This window comes from Macaca thibetana, chromosome 13 (assembly GCF_024542745.1).
Source record: "Macaca thibetana thibetana isolate TM-01 chromosome 13, ASM2454274v1, whole genome shotgun sequence".
Classification (NCBI taxonomy): domain Eukaryota; kingdom Metazoa; phylum Chordata; class Mammalia; order Primates; family Cercopithecidae; genus Macaca; species Macaca thibetana.
The window spans coordinates 45,430,752-45,446,545 of record NC_065590.1 but is presented as its reverse complement, the minus strand read 5'-3'; the positions used below and the strand labels follow the sequence as shown (position 1 = coordinate 45,446,545).

General features: G+C 43.7%; 2 protein-coding genes across 9 annotated transcripts in view; one reads left to right on the top strand and one right to left on the bottom strand.

Annotated features, from left to right (window-relative positions):
- Positions 1-15,794, top strand: part of COMMD1 (copper metabolism domain containing 1) — a 960,866-nt gene that overhangs the window by 406,864 nt on the left and 538,208 nt on the right. The window lies entirely within an intron of this gene.
- LOC126933619 (40S ribosomal protein S29-like) lies at positions 12,454-12,624 on the bottom strand. The gene has a single exon (XM_050753544.1). The coding sequence runs from the start codon at positions 12,622-12,624 to the stop codon at positions 12,454-12,456; it is 171 nt and encodes a 56-aa protein (XP_050609501.1).

Genomic DNA, 15,794 nt, shown 5'->3' with positions numbered 1-15,794 from the left:
GGCGACAGAGCGAGACTCCGTCTCAAAAACACAAAACAAAACAAACAAACAAAAAACAACAACAAAAATCAGCAGGGCATGGTGGTACATGCCTGTAGTCCTAGGTACTTGGGAGGCTGAGGCAGGAGAATAGCTTGAACCCAGGAGGCGGAGGTTGCAGTGAGCCGAGATCTAGCCATTGCACTCCAGCCTGGCGACAGAGCGAGACTCTGTCTCAAAAAAAAAAAAAAAAAAAAAGCATCTTGAATGCTGCCTGACCCACAGTAAGTGCTGACTAATTCTTAGTTATTAGTATTGTTTGTTTGTTTATTTATTTGAAATGGAGTTTCGCTCTTGTTGCCTAGGCTGGAGTGCAATAGTGTGAACTCGGCTCACTGCAATCTCCGCCTCCCGGGTGCAAGCGACTCTTCTGCCTCAGCCTCCTGAGTAGCTGGGATAACAGGTATGCGCCACAAATGCCCGGCTAATTTTTTCTTTTTTTCTTTTTTGTATTTTTAGTAGAGAACCGAATTTCTCCATGTTGGTCAGGCTGGTCTTGAACTCAGGCGATCTGCCCACCTCGGCTTCCCAAAATGTTGGGATTATAGGGGTGAACCACTGCGCCCAGCCAGTATTGTTTATTAAAATGTTAAATACCTTCATCTGTATACTTTTTATCTTGAAAACAACAGGGAGCCATTTAGGATTTCTAGGGAAGGAACATGATTGGATTTCATTCTAGAAAGATTGTTGGCTACAGAACAGGATAGAGGGGGAAGAACAGAGAAAGAGAGATTGAAGATGGGAAGAATAATTCAAAGGTAGGCTGGGCACAGTGGCTCATACCTGTAGTCTCAGCACTTTGGGAGGAGGAGTTTGCGAGGGAGGATCACTTGAGGCCAGGGGTTTGAGACCAGCCTGGAGACAAAGTGAGACTCCATCTCTACAAAAAATTTAAAAATTACCCAAGGATGGTGGTGCACACCTGTGGTTCCAGGTACTCTGGAGGCTGAGGTGGGAGGATTTATTGAGCCCAGGAGGTCAAGGCTGCAGTGAGCTGTGATTGTGCCACTCTAGCCTGGGTGACAGAGTGAGATCCTGTCTCAAAAAGAAAAAGAAAAAAAAGGAAGGTGATCCCAATAGTCAGGGTTTGAGGATCTAACATATATTAGTGGTGATAGGGTTGGAGATGACAGCAGAGATCCGGGAAATGTTTGGATGAGAGATGAGAGAACTTACAAATGGGTTTGGTAGTAGAGATGAAGATAAGGAATCAAAGGTGATGCTCCCATTCTGGTTTGGATGATGGGATTAATGGTGCCAGTAGCTGAGATAGGTAACGCAAAAAACTGGTATGATATGGGCAGAGGTTGAAGTGAAGAATGATGACAAAGTGCCTACCTTGGGACAGTAGGAAAGAAATGTCAATTGATAGGTGAGGATAATAACTAACATGGCCTTCAACGTGAAAATAGAAAGAAGGAAAAGAAACAAACAGGTCTGAACTTCAACAGGGTGCCATAGAGTCAGAGATTTGGAATTCATGTGGTATATATGGGAATTGAATCATGGAGGAGTAAGATCTTGCTTAGAGAGGCTTGAAAAATGCTAAGGTTTATACACATACGTGTCTGTGTGTATGTGTATAATTATCATCTCTATTTTACAGATAAGGAGATGACGCACAGAGAAGATCAGTAACTCACCTAGCACCAGGGCCACAGAGCTAGGGTTTGAGCCCAGGTAGTTTGCCTCCCAGGGCCGGGCTTCTAAACAACCACCGAATCCGACCTCTCCATACAGCCAGATTGTTGATTTTTTCCTCCTTTTTTAAAAAATTAGAGACAAGGATGGGCGCGGTGGCTCATGCCTGGACTCTCAGCACTTTGGGAGGTCAAGGTGGACGGATCACTTGAGCTCATGAGTTTGAGACCAGCCTGGGCAACATAGTGAGACCCTGTCTCTCCAAAAAAATACAAAAATTAGGCGTGGTGGTTCATCTCCTGCTGAATAAATGCTTAAAGATATTAGTAGAGTTTCCAAAAGCACTTCACAGAACATATAGGCCCTCAAGGGAGATCTGTCTCCTCTGGGACAGTCTTTCTTCTAGGAGGATATTTCTAGGAATTAGGAGCAGGAATTTGGCCAACCTGGGTTCCAGATATTTCTATTGCCTGTAACAGAATTAAGAGGAGAAGGAAAACAGTTTAGAAAGGGTGATAACAGGGAGCTGTTCTATTTTATTTTATTTTTGAGACAGGGTCTCACTCTATTGCCTAGGCTGGAGTGCAGTGGCTACTTCTATTTTAGAAAGTCTGAATTTGAAGTGATGGAAATACATCTGAGTGGAGATACACTTTTGGCTGCAGAAATTATTTTATGTGCATGTCTGAAGACTTGTATACACGTTCCAATCCTTTGACCTTATAATTATTCTGTTAGAAGTTTTTCATATGGAAATTACCCAAAAGAGAAGGAAAACTGGAAAAGCAGAATAATAAAAAAGGAAACAATCTAATTGTCAATAGTATGAATACAGCTAAGTAAATTATCTGCTTGATATGATATAATAGATTATTATGTAACTATCAAAATATAGTTATGGGCCGGGTGCAGTGACTAATGCCTGTAATCCCAGCTCTTTGCAAATCCCAGTCCTTGGCTAAATCTGGGAGGCTGAGGGGGGTGGATCACTTGAGGCCAGAAATTCCAGATCAGCCTGGGCAACATAGCAAAACCCCATCTCTACAAAAAGATACAAAAATTAGCCAGGCGGCCGGGCACGGTGGTTCATGCCTGTAATCCCAGCACTTTAGGAGGCCGAGGCAGGCGGATCACCTGAGGTCGGGAGTTCAAGACCAGCCTGACCAACATGGAGAAACCCCCGTCTCTACTAAAAATACAAAATTAGCCTGGTGTGGTGGCATATGCCTGGAATTCCAGCTACTCAGGAGGCTGAGGCAGGAGAATCGCTTGAACCTGGGAGGCGGAGGTTGTGGTGAACTGAGATTGTGTCATTGCACTCTAGCCTGGCAATAGGAGCAAAACTCCGTCTCAAAAAAAAAAATTAGCCAGGCATTGTGGCATATGCTATAGTCTCAGCTACTCAGGAAATTGAGGTGGGAGGATCAATTGAGCCCTAGAGGTAGTGGTTGCAGCGAGCTGTGATTGTACCACTGCACTTTAGCCTGGACGACAAAGTTAAAAATAACAAATGTCAAAAATAAAAAATAATAAATTATCAAAGAAAAAATAATAAATAAATAAATATAAATAAATTGCACCAACTTAAATCCCACCAGCAGTGTATAACATATCCTTACCAGCATGTGTTATTATATATATTTTTTTCCTTTCTGACTATGTAAAGGTTATAAAGTGGTGTTTTGGTTTAAATTTTCAGTTATCTGATTACTAATAAAGTTGTGTGCATTTTTTCATATGTTTATTGACCATTCAAGTCTCTTCTATGAAACGCCTCTTTATATCTTTTGCCTTACTTGGTTATATATATACCTTTTGTTTAAGCCTTTTGTAAGTACAGGCATGGGGGCTAAAGGGTTTTGAATAGGTTATATTATGAATCCTTACACTCTACTGTGTTGAGTCCTTTTTTAGAGCAAGGTATTTATACATGTTAATGAGTCTTTGCTACTGTATAAGGTATCTGTCTACAGATTTAAAGAAAAAGAAACACACTTCTAAGTTTCCTAACCTTTAGCAAAGTGTAATGCCTCCACATCCAACACATTTATTTTAGGAAGGACCTTAATTCTGACTGTATTTCACAAGTGTTATTTGAAAGCAGCATTAGCTTTATCAGTTAAAGAGTGTTTTCTTTTTTAAATCAAAAATAGCGTGCATTTGAAAAAGAAGACAGTGAGCTGCTAGTTGTTCAGCCCCCTTGCCACTTTAAGTGTGAAACAGAGACCATCCACCAGGAACTTGTTAGAAATGTAGAATCTTGAGCCTCACCCTAGATCTACTGAATCAGAATGTGCATTTTAAAAAGGTCTCCAGGTGACTCATTGGCACTTTTCAATTTGCAAAGGGCTGGTTAGCTAAACGGTGGTAGACACTACATGTAGGATCTGGTTGGGACTGGGGCTGAAAGAATGTCTTAGTTTTTTCAGTGTATTTGGAGCCTGGCATTGTTAGGTATAAGTGCTTGAATCTCTGAGGGGCCTGTATAGGTGAAATGGAGCTGAGAACAAGAAAGTTACCTGGATCTGTCAGGTAGTGTTCTGGTCTTACAGCCCCAGAAAAATAAAATAGACTAAACCATGTGGCCTGAAATATATCTAATAGAGGTCTATTAATTTTTTTTTTAAATTCTAGAACGATCTATACAATTGATCCAACTCTTCACTTCATTTTGAGTGTATGATTCAGTCTGACAGTCTTACATTAACTAGATGGATTCAACTAATAGATTTTTGAATCTTAGCACCTTAGAAATCGTTTGTACCAACACTTTCATTTTACAGATGAGGCAAATGAAGCATCATGCAATTAAGGGAGCAATCACACACCGTTCAGTGGCGGGATGAGAGTCCCAGTCTTTGGCTTTTGCCATTTAATCAGAGGCCCGGATTAGGAATTTCCCAATTCTCTAGATATATCTGGCCTGAGGTGGGTAAAACTCAGTATTATTTATTATTATTATTATTATTATTATTATTTTTTTTTTTTTTTTTTTTTGAGGTGGAGTCTCACTGTCGCCCAGGCTGGGGAGCAGTGGCGCTTGCTGCAAGCTCGGCCTCCCGGGTTCACGCCATTCTCCTGCCTCAGCCTCCGGAGTAGCTGGGACTACAGGCGCCCGCCACCTCGCCCGGCTAATTTTTTGTATTTTTAGTAGAAACGGGGTTTCACCGTGTTGGCCAGGATGGTCTCGATCTCCTGACCTCGTGATCCGCCCGCCTCGGCCTCCCAAAGTGCAGGAATTACAGGCGTGAGCCACCGTGCCCGGCTTTTTTTTTTTTGTATAATTAAAGGAATGAATTAATATCTTGTAAAAATAGCCTGGTAATCTAAAAATGACATAAAAAGCAGCTTTTTTTTTTTTTTTTTTTTTTTTTTTTTTTTTTTTTTTTTTTGTGAGACAGGGTCTTGCCGTCACCCAGGCTGGAATGCAGTGGCACCATCACAGTCCCCTGCAGCCTCAGCCTCCTCAGCTCAAGCTATCCTCCCACCTCAGCCTTCCCAGTAGCTTGGACTACAGATGTGCAACACCACACCCAGCTAATTTTTGTATTTTTTTTGTAATGGCAGGGTTTTGCTATGTTGCCCAGGCTGGTCTTGAACTCCTGGGCTTGAGCAATCTGCCCACCTTGGCCTCCCAAGGTGCTGGGATTACTGGCACGGGCCACTGCGCCTGGCATAAAGCAACTTTCTTTTCTTTCTTTTTTTTTTTTTTTTTTTGAGATGGAGTCTAGCTCTGTGGCCCAGGCTGGAGTGCAGTGGCGCGATCTCGGCTCACTGCAAGCTCCGCCTCCCGGGTTTACGCCATTCTCCTGCCTCAGCCTCCAGAGTAGCTGGGACTACAGGCGCCTGCCATCTCGCCCGGCTAGTTTTTTGTGTTTTTTTTTTTTTTTTTTTTTTTTTTTTTTAGTAGAGACGGGGTTTCACCACATTGGTCAGGATGGTCTCAATCTCCTGACCTCGTGATCCGCCCTTCTCAGCCACCCAAAGTGCTGGGATTACAGGCTTGAGCCACCGCGCCCGGCCTAAAGCAACTTTCTTAGTGAAAAGATTCTATAACAGACCAGGTGTGGTGGTTTACACTCGTAATCCCAGGACTTGAGGAGCCCGGAGTGGGAGGATCACTTGAGGCTAGGTGTTCCAGATCAGCCTGAGGAACATAGTGATACCCTGTCTCTACAAACGAACAGACAAAAAAATATTCTATAACATTCACCCTATAGCAATTGTTAAGCAGCAAAATAACTTAAATGCCACCATCTTCAGTGCTCCTTTCTAGCTCCAGTACATTAGAAAGTTTGGATTTAAAGAAACATCTGAGGCCGGGCATGGTGGCTCATGCCTGTAATCCCAGGACTTTGGGAGGCCGAAGCAGGTGGATCATGAGGTCAGGAGTTCGAGACTAGCCTGACCAACGTGCTGAAACCCCGTTTCTACTAAAAATACAAAAATTAGCTGGGCATGGTGGCACGCGCCTGTAATCCCAGCTACTCAGGAGGCTGAGGCAGGAGAATCGCTTGAACCGGAAAGACAGAGATTGCAGTGAGCCGAGATCGTGCCATTGCACTCCAGCCTGGGCAACAGAGCAAGACTACATCTCAAAAAAAAAAAAAGTATCTGGTAGATCAGGTGTGGTAGCTCATGCCTGTAAGCCTAGCATGTTGGGAGGCCAAGGGTGGGGGGGTGGATCACTTGAGGCCAGGAGTTCAAGACCAGCCTGGTCAACATGGCAAAACCCTGTCTCTACTAAAAATGCAAAATTAAAAACAAAAAAAATTAGCCAGAAATAGTTCCAGCTACTTGGGAGGCTGAGGCAGGAGAATTGCTTGAACCTGGGAGTCGGAGGCTGCAGTGAGCGAAGATCTCACCACTCCACTCCAGCCTGGGTGACAGAGCAAGATTCTATCTCAATAAATAAATAAATAGGCCAGGTGCAGTGGCTCACCCCTGTAATCCCAGCACCTTGGGAGGCCAAGGCGGGCTGATCATGAGGTCAAGATATCGAGACGGGGCCGGGCACAGTGGCTCAAGCCTGTAATCCCAGCACTTTGGGAGGCCGAGATGGGCAGATCACGAGATCAGGAGATCGAGACCATCCTGGCTAACATGGTGAAACCCCGTCTCCACTAAAAAATACAAAAAACTAGCTGAGCGAGGTGGCGGGCGCCTGTAGTCCCGGCTACTCGGGAGGCTGAGGCAGGAGAATGGCGTAAACCCGGGAAGTGGAGCTTGCAGTGAGCTGAGATCCGGCCACTGCACTCCAGCCTGGGCGACAGAGCAAGACTCCGTCTCAAAAAAAAAAAAAAAAAAAAAAGATATCGAGACCATCCTGGCCAACATGGTGAAACCCCGTCTTTACTGAAAATACAAAAAATTAGTCAGGCATGGTGGCACGGGCCTGTAGTCCCAGCTACTCAGGAAGCTGAGGCAGGAGAATCGCTTGAACCTGGAAAGCAGAGGTTGTAGTGAGCCAAGATTGTGCCATTGCACTCCAGCCTGGTGACACAGTGAGACTCCGTCACAAAAATAAGAATAAAAATAAAATAAAATAAAATAAAATAAAATATAGAAGCATCTGACACTCAGACTTTCCCACTCTTCTTACCGTATCCTATCCTATAATTAAAAGTAAAAATAGGCCGGACACGGTGGCTCACGCCTGTAATCCCAGCACTTTGGGTGGCCGAGGCAGGTCGATTACCTCAGGTCAGGAGTTCAAAACCAGCCTGACCAGCAAGATGAAACCCCGTCTCTACTTTAAAAAAAAAAAAATTAGCTAGGCATGGTGGTGCATGCCTGTAATTCCAGCTACTTGGGAGGCTGAGGCAGGAGAATTGTTTGAACCCGGAGGCAGGATTGCAGTGAGCCAAGATCACACCATTGCACTCCAGCCTGGGCAACAAGAGCGAGACTCTGTCTCAAAAAAAAAAAAAAGTAAAAATAATAAATACATACATACATACATACATACATATATAATACAAAAAATTGGGGATGAGAGTAAGAGGAGTGAAAGGCTGGGCATGGTAGCTCATGCCTGTAATCCTAGCACTTTGGGAGACCAAGGCGGGAGGATCCCTTGAGCCCAGGAGCTAGAGACCAGCCTTGGGCAACAGGGCATGGTGACACACCTTTGTAGCTACTTGGGAGGCTGAGGCAAGAGGACTGCCGGAGCCTAGGAGGTCAAGGCTGCAGTGAGCTGTGATCTTACCAGTGCACTCCAGCCTGGGTGACAGAGCGAGACCCCATCTCAAAATAAAAAAAAAGTTAAAATAAAATAAAAGAGTTCAAAGTAAAGATTTAAAAGTTTAACTCTGGTGACTTCCTAATCCCTAAATTATAGTGATTTACACTAATTCCACACTTACTGCCGCAGCCCCACCTCCAGAAGGGCAGACATGGAAGGACCCTATTGTTCTGGGCTTCCTTTCTTTGTCCACTCCCAGCCTCTAAACAGTCACATTAAGCCATCCTTCTCCTACTCTTTGAGATCTAAAAAAGACCTGGGGTTTTCCCTGCCTCTGGGCAAGTTTATGACAAATATTGTTGCTCCCCTATTTTAAAACTTCCCTTTCCCCATAAGAAGCATTTCTGTGGTCACTGGGGACTTTTACAACTAATAATAAACACAGATTCAAGCAGCTCAAAGGGATTCACATATACTTTTTAACAATGATGAAAGAAAGACACAAATAAACGGCCAGCAGTGGTCATCTCCTGGGAGGGGAGTGGGACTGGGTGGAGGGAGGTCAAGGACAACTTAATCTTATCTGAATTGTTAGAATGTTTTGCAGAGGCGGGCATGGTGGCTCACGCCTGTAATCCCAGCACTTTGGGAGGCGGCGGCAGGAGGGTCACTTGAGCCCAGGAGTTGCCGTGGGCAACATAGCAAGACCTCATCTGTACAACAAACAAAACTAAAAATTTAGCCAGGCATGGTGGCACACGCCTGCAGTCGTCCAAGCTACTTGGGAGGCTGAGGCATGAGGACCTCCTGATCCCAGGAGATCAAGTCTGCAGTGAGCTGTGATCGCACCACAGCACTCCAGCCTGGGCAACAGGGCGAGACTCTGTCTCAGAAAAAGGAAAGAAGGGAAAAAGAATATTTTGCAAAGAAAATATATCAATGTATCACTTAAATAATTAAAGCAAGGAATCATGGAAAAAATGGGAGAACTACATGCTCATATTAAAATTTTAATCTATACAGCAAAGGAAGTAAAAGTTGCCCACTGCTGATTCTCTAACCCACTCCCCAGAAGAAGCCTCTGTTGGGAAGTGTTTTTATGCCCTTCCATTAATGTGCTAAGCATATTTACACAACCCAATTATTTCTCTCTGTCTTTCTACAAAGTAGAATCACAAAGCATGGTTTTGAGTTTCCTTTATTCACCCAACATTTATTATCTCTTGGGTGGGATGGCTCTTAGCAACGTGCTCTCTCTCTTTTTAAAAATAAAATTTTTAATTTTAGTTCTAATTCTCCAGCCTGGTTAACATAGGAATACCCTGCTTCTACAAAAAAAAAGAAAATTGAAAACTAGCCAGGCATGGTGGCACAACTGTAGTCCCAGATACTCAGGTGGCTGAGGCAGGAGGGTCACTTGAACCCAGGGGTTCGAGGCTGCAGTGAGCCCTGATTGTGCCACTGCACTCCAGCTTGGGCAACAGACCAAGACCCTGTCTCAAAAAATAATAATAAAACACACATTTATTTATTTATTTATTTATTTATTTATTTATTTATGATACAGAGTCTTGCTCTGTTGCCCAGGCTGGAGTGCAGTGGCACAATCTCAGTTCACTGCAACCTCCCCCTCCTGAATTCAAGTGATTCTCCTGCCTCAGCTTCCTGAGTAGCTGGGATTACAGGGGTGTGCCACTATGCCCAGCTAATTTTTGTATTTTTAGTGGAGATGGGGTTTTCTCACCATGTTGACCAGTCTGGCCTTCTTTTTTTTTTTTAAACAAAACAAAACAAAAAAAGCAGAGTCTCTATTGCCCAGGTTGGAGTGCAATGGCACGATCTCAGATCACTGCAACCTTTGTCTCCTGGGTTCAAGTGATTCTCCTGCCTCAGCCTCCCAAGTAACTGGGGTTGCAAGAATGTGCCACCATGCCTGGCTAATTTTTGTGGTTTTAGTAGAGACAGGGTTTTGCCATGTTGGCCAGGCTGGTCTCAAACTCCTGTCCTCAAGGGATCCACCCTTCTCAGCCTCCCAAAGTGTTGCGATTGCAGGTGTGAGCTACCACACTCGGCCATAAACTTTTATTTTTTAGAGCAATTTTTGGTTCACAGCAAAAAGTACAGAGTTCCTATTAATATTATAACCTCTATCCCCAAACATGCACAACCTTCCCCAGTATCAACATCCCCCAGCATAGTGGTATATTTGTTACAATTGATGAACTTACACTGACATATCATTGTCATCCAAAGTCTGTACTTTACATTAGGGTTCACTCTTGGTGTTGTGCATTCATACGTTTGGACAAACATATAATAAACACATTTGGCCGGGCACAGTGGCTCACGCCTGTAATCCCAGCACTTTGGGAGGCCAAGGTGGGTGGATCACCTGAGGTCAGGAGTTCGAGACTAGTCAGATCAATATGGTGAAACCCCATCTCTACTAAAAATACAAAAATTAGCCAGGTGTGGTGGTGTATGCCTGTAGTCCCAGCTACTTGGGAGGCTGAGACAGGAGAATTGCTTGAACCTGGAAGCTTGAGGTTGCAGTGAGCTGAGATCACACTACTGCCCTCCAGCCTGGGCAACAGAGCAAGACTCTGTCTCAAAAAAAAAACCCAAAGCCAAAAACAAAGAAACGACATTTGTCCATCATCGTAGCATCATTCAGAGTAGTTCACTGCCCTAATGATCCCCTGTGCTCTGCCTATTCAACCCTCCTTCCGCTTAGCCCTTGGCAACCACTAATCCTTTTTATTTATGTATGTATGTATTTATTTATTTTTGAGACGGAGTCTCGTTCTGTTGCCCAGGCTGGAGTGCAGTGGCGCTATCTCAGCTCACTGCAAGCTCTGCCTCCGGGGTTCACGCCATTCTCCTGCCTCAGCCTCCGGAGTAGCTGGGACCACAGGTGTCTGCCACCATGCTTGATTTTTTTTGCATTTTTAGTAGAGCTGGGGTTTCGCCTTGTTAGCCAAGATGGTCTCGATCTCCTGACCTTGTGATCCGCCCGCCCCGGCCTCCCAAAGTGCTGGTATTACAGGCATGAGCCACCGCGCCCGGCTTCTGCAACCACTAATCGTTTTACTGTCTCCATAGTTTTGCATTCTCCAGAATGTCATATACCTGAAATTATACAGTATGTAGGCTTTTGACATTGGCTTCTTTCACTTGGGAGTATGCATTTAAAGTTCCTCTCTGGCTTTTCATGGCTCAATAGCTCATTTCCTTTCAGTGCTGAATAATGTTCCATTGTCTGATGTACCACAGTTTATCCATTCATTTACTTCAGGGCATCTTGATTACTTCCGAGTTTTGGCAATTATGAATAAAGCTGCTAAAAATATAAACAAGTTTTCATATAGACATAAGTTCTCAATTAATTTGGGTAAATATAGAGGAGTGTGATTGGTGGATCATATGGTTAGAGTTATTTATTTATTTATTTTTTCATTTTTACTCCTGGTAACTCAGGACAGAGTATGTTCATTCTGTCCTGCCAACTCTCTTCCGAAGAGGCTGTGCCATTTTGCATCCCACCAGCAGTGAATGAGAGCTTTTGTTTCACTTCCGTGGTAGTATTTGGTGCTGTCAGTGTTCTGGATTTTGGCCATGCTAATAGGTGTGTGGAGGTATCTTGTTTTAATTTGCAATACCCTAATGACTTAGGATATTGGACATCTTTATTTTATTTTATTTATTTATTTATTTATTTATTTTTGAGAGGGAGTCTCACTCTGTCGCCCAGGCTGGAGGGCAGTGGCGTGATCTCTGCTCACTGCAACCTCTGCCTCCCGGGTTCACGCGATTCTCCTGCCTCGGCCTCCTGAGTAGCTGGGATTACAGGCGCCCGCCACCACGCCTGGTTAATTTTTGTATTTTTAATAGATACAGGGTTTCACCATGTTGATCAGGCTGGTCTCGAACTTCTGACCTCGTGATCCACCTGCTTTGGCCTCCCAAAGTGCTGGGATTACAGGTGTGAGCCACCGCGCCCGGCCTGGACATCTTTTAATATGCTTACTTGTCATCTGTATTTCTTCCTAGGTAAGATGTTTGTTCAGGTTTTTTTGTCCACTTTTTTTTTTTTTTTTTTTTGAGACGGAGTCTCACTCTGTCGCCCAGGCTGGAGTGCAGTGGCCGGATCTCAGCTCACTGCAAGCTCCGCCTCCCGGGTTTACGCCATTCTCCTGCCTCAGCCTCCCGTGTAGCTGGGACTACAGGTGCCCGCCACCTCGCCCGGCTAATTTTTTGTATTTTTAGTAGAGACGGGGTTTCACCGGGTTAGCCAGGATGGTCTCGATCTCCTGACCTTGTGATCCGCCCGTCTCGACCTCCCAAAGTGCTAGGATTACAGGCTTGAGCCACCGCGCCCGGCTGGTGTTTTTGCCCACTTTTAAAATCCAGTTGTTCATTTTCTGATTGTTGAGTTTTCAGGGTTCTTTGTATAGCTTGGATAACAGTCCTTTATGAAACATATCTTTTTTGTTGTTGTAGTTTTTAAATATTTATTTTATGTACAAAGAGCAATCATGGTTTTTTATTGGGTGGATGCCTTGGATAATCCATTCAAGGAAGATCACTTAGTCCAACTTAATGAAATCTATATCCTTTGCATACCAATGGAAACACTGGAGGCACATATTGTGGCCATATTTCTGGATCAGACTGTGCAGGTCTGAGCAGATGCCATGAGAGCGAGAACCCTGGCTGAATTTTTGCAGGTGGCTCTGGTACAGCTGCTGGTGACCCATCTTGCTCTCAGAAGTGCAACGAGGTAAAAGGAAAGCCATGAAACATGTCTTTTGCAAATATTCTCTCCCAGTATGTGGCTCATCTTCTTGTTCTCTTGATGCCCTATTCTTTTCAATGGGTGCATAGCATTTCACTGGGTGCCTTATTTAACCAGTCCCCTCTTAATGAACATTCATTTTTTTTTCCGGTTTTTGCTATTAAATGTTACAACGGATAGCTTCTAATAATCACATTTGAATATCTGTGTAAATATGTATGTGGAATAAATTTCTTGGCCCTGTGCAATGACTCATGCCTGTAATTCCAGCACCTTGGGAGACAAAGGCAGGAGGATTGCTTGAGACCAGGAATTCAAGAGGAGTCTGAGCATAGTAGTGAGACCCTCTCTTGACAAAAATATATTTTAAATTAGCTGAGTGTGCTTAACAATGGGGATAATAAAAGAAGAAGAAGAAGAAAAAGAAGAAGAAGAAAAAGAAGAGGAAGAAGAGGAAAGAAGAAGGAAGAAGAAGAAGAAGAAAAAGAAGAAGAGGAAGAAGAGGAAAGAAGGAAGAAGAAGAAAGAAGAAGAAGAAGGAGAAGGAGAAGGAGAAGGAGAAGGAGAAGAAATAATTAGCTGAGCATGATGGTGCATGCTCTAGTACCAGCTACTCCAGAGGCTGAGGCAGGAGAATGGTTTGAGCTCAGAAGTTCCAGGCTGCAGTGAGTTATACTCATTCCACATGCCCCTGCACACCGGCCTGTGAATGTGAGACCTTATCTCTAAAAAAACAAAAAATAAATTGTTGTAGCCAACTTGTTTTCCAAAACAAAGTAGCACCTTCAAATATAATTGATAATTTATTATTTATTTCTGAGCACTTCTGTGAGGTGGATAGATAACACATTCCAGTTAATTTTCAAGATTAACAATAGGCTAGAGACCACTTGTACATTATTATATATTTCACTGTAACCTGAGACCCATAGTGGCTCAATCAAGAAATATTTATTAACTAGTCAACTGTGGACACAGCTTCTAAAACTTCCTATAATTTGTATTCAATAAAAAGTGGGCAACAGAGATCGCACCATTGCACTCCAGCCCAGGCAACAGAGTGTAACCCTGTCTCAAAAAAAAAAAAAAAAAAAAAAGTGGACTACAGATCCCATATAGAGTGATCATATAATTGCCTGGGTGCAGTGGCGCACACCTGTAATTCCATTACTTTGGGAGGCCGAGGCAGGCGGATCACCTGAGGTCAGGAGTTAGAGACCAGCCTGGCCAACATCGCAAAACCCCGTCTCTACTAAAAATACAAAAATTAGCCAGGCATGGTGGCACATGCCTGTAATCCCAGCTACTCAGGAGGCTGAGATAGGAGAATCGCTTGAAACCAGGAGGCAGAGGTTGCAGTGAGCCAAGATTGTGCTATTGCACTCTAGCCTGGGTGACAGAGTGAGACTCTGTCACAAAAACAAAACAAAACAAAAAAACACAATGCACCAGCTCTGCTAAGGGACAGACTGGGACAGACTGCCTCCTCAAGTGGGTCCCTGACCCCAGTGCCTCCTGACTGGGAGACACCTTCCAACAGGGGTTGACAGACATTTCATACAGGAAAGCTCCATCTGGCCTCAGGCCAGTGCCCCTCCAGAAGAAAATACTTCTGGAGGAAGGTGCAGTCAGCAATCTTTGCTGTTCTGCAGCCTCCAGTGGTGACACCCAGGTGAACAGGGTCTGGACTGGACCTCTAGCAAACTGTAGCAGACCTGCAGAACAGGGGCCTGACTATTAGAAGAAAAACTAACAAACAGAAAGCACAACACCAACATCAACAAAAAAGACCCTCACACGAAAACCCCATCCAAAGGTCATCAGCCTCAAAGATCAAAGGTAGATAAATCCACGAAGATGAGGAAAAACCAGCCCCAAAACGCTGAAAATTCCAAAAACCAGAATGCCTCTTCTCCAAATGATCGCAACTCCTCTCCTCTCTAGCAAGGGCACAAAACTGGACCAAGAATGAGATTGACAAATTGATAGAAGTAGGCATCAGCAGGTTGGTAATAACAAACTCCTCTGAGCTAAAGGAGCATATTCTAACCCAATGCAAGGAAGCTAAGAACCTTGATAAAAGGTTACAGGAACTGCTAACTAGAATAACCAGTTTAGAGAAGAACATAAATGACCTTATGGAGCTGGAAAACACAGCATGAGAACTTCATGAAGCATACACAAATATCAATAGCCGACTTGATCAAGTGGAAGAAAGGATATCAGAGATTGAAGCTCACCTTACTGAAATAAGGTGTGAAGACAAGATTAGAGAAAAAATAATGAAAAGGAATGAACAAAGCCTCCAAGCAATATGGAACTATGTGAAAAAACCAAACCTGCGATTGACTGGGGTACCTGAAAGTGAAGGGAAGAATGGAGCCAAGTTGGAAAACACACTTCAGGATATTATCCAGGAGAACTTCCCCAGCCTAGCAAGACAGGCCAACATTCAAATTCAGGAAATACAGAAACATCACTAAGATACTCCTGAAGAAGAGCAACCCCAAGACACGCAATAGTCAGATTCTCCAAGGTTGAAATGAAGGAAAAAATGTTAAGGGCAGCCAGAAAAGTCAGGTTACCTACAAAGGGAAGCCCATCAGACTAACAGCAGATCTCTCTGCAGAAACCCTACAAGCCAGAAGAGAGTGGGGGCCAATATTCAAGATTCCTAAAGAAAAGAATTTTCAGGCTGGGTGCAGTGGCTCATGTCTGTAATCCCAGTACTTTGGGAGGCCGAGGTGGGTGTATTATGAGGTCACAAGTTTGAGACCAGCCTGGCCAAGATGGTGAAACTCCTTCTCTACTAAAGATAAAAAAATAGCCATACTGCCTAAAGTAATTTATAGATTCAATGCTATTCCCATCAAGCTACCATTGACTTTCCTTGCAGAATTAGAAAAAACTACTTTAAATTTCATATGGAACCAAAAAAGAACCTGTATAGCCAAGACAATTCTAAGCAAAAAGAACAAAGCTGGAGGCATCATGTTACCTGACTTCAAACTATACTACAAGGCTACAGTAACCAAAACAGCATGGTACTGATACCAAAACAGATATATAGACCAATGGAAAAAAACACAGACCTCAGAAATAACACCACATATCTGCAACCATCTGATCTTTG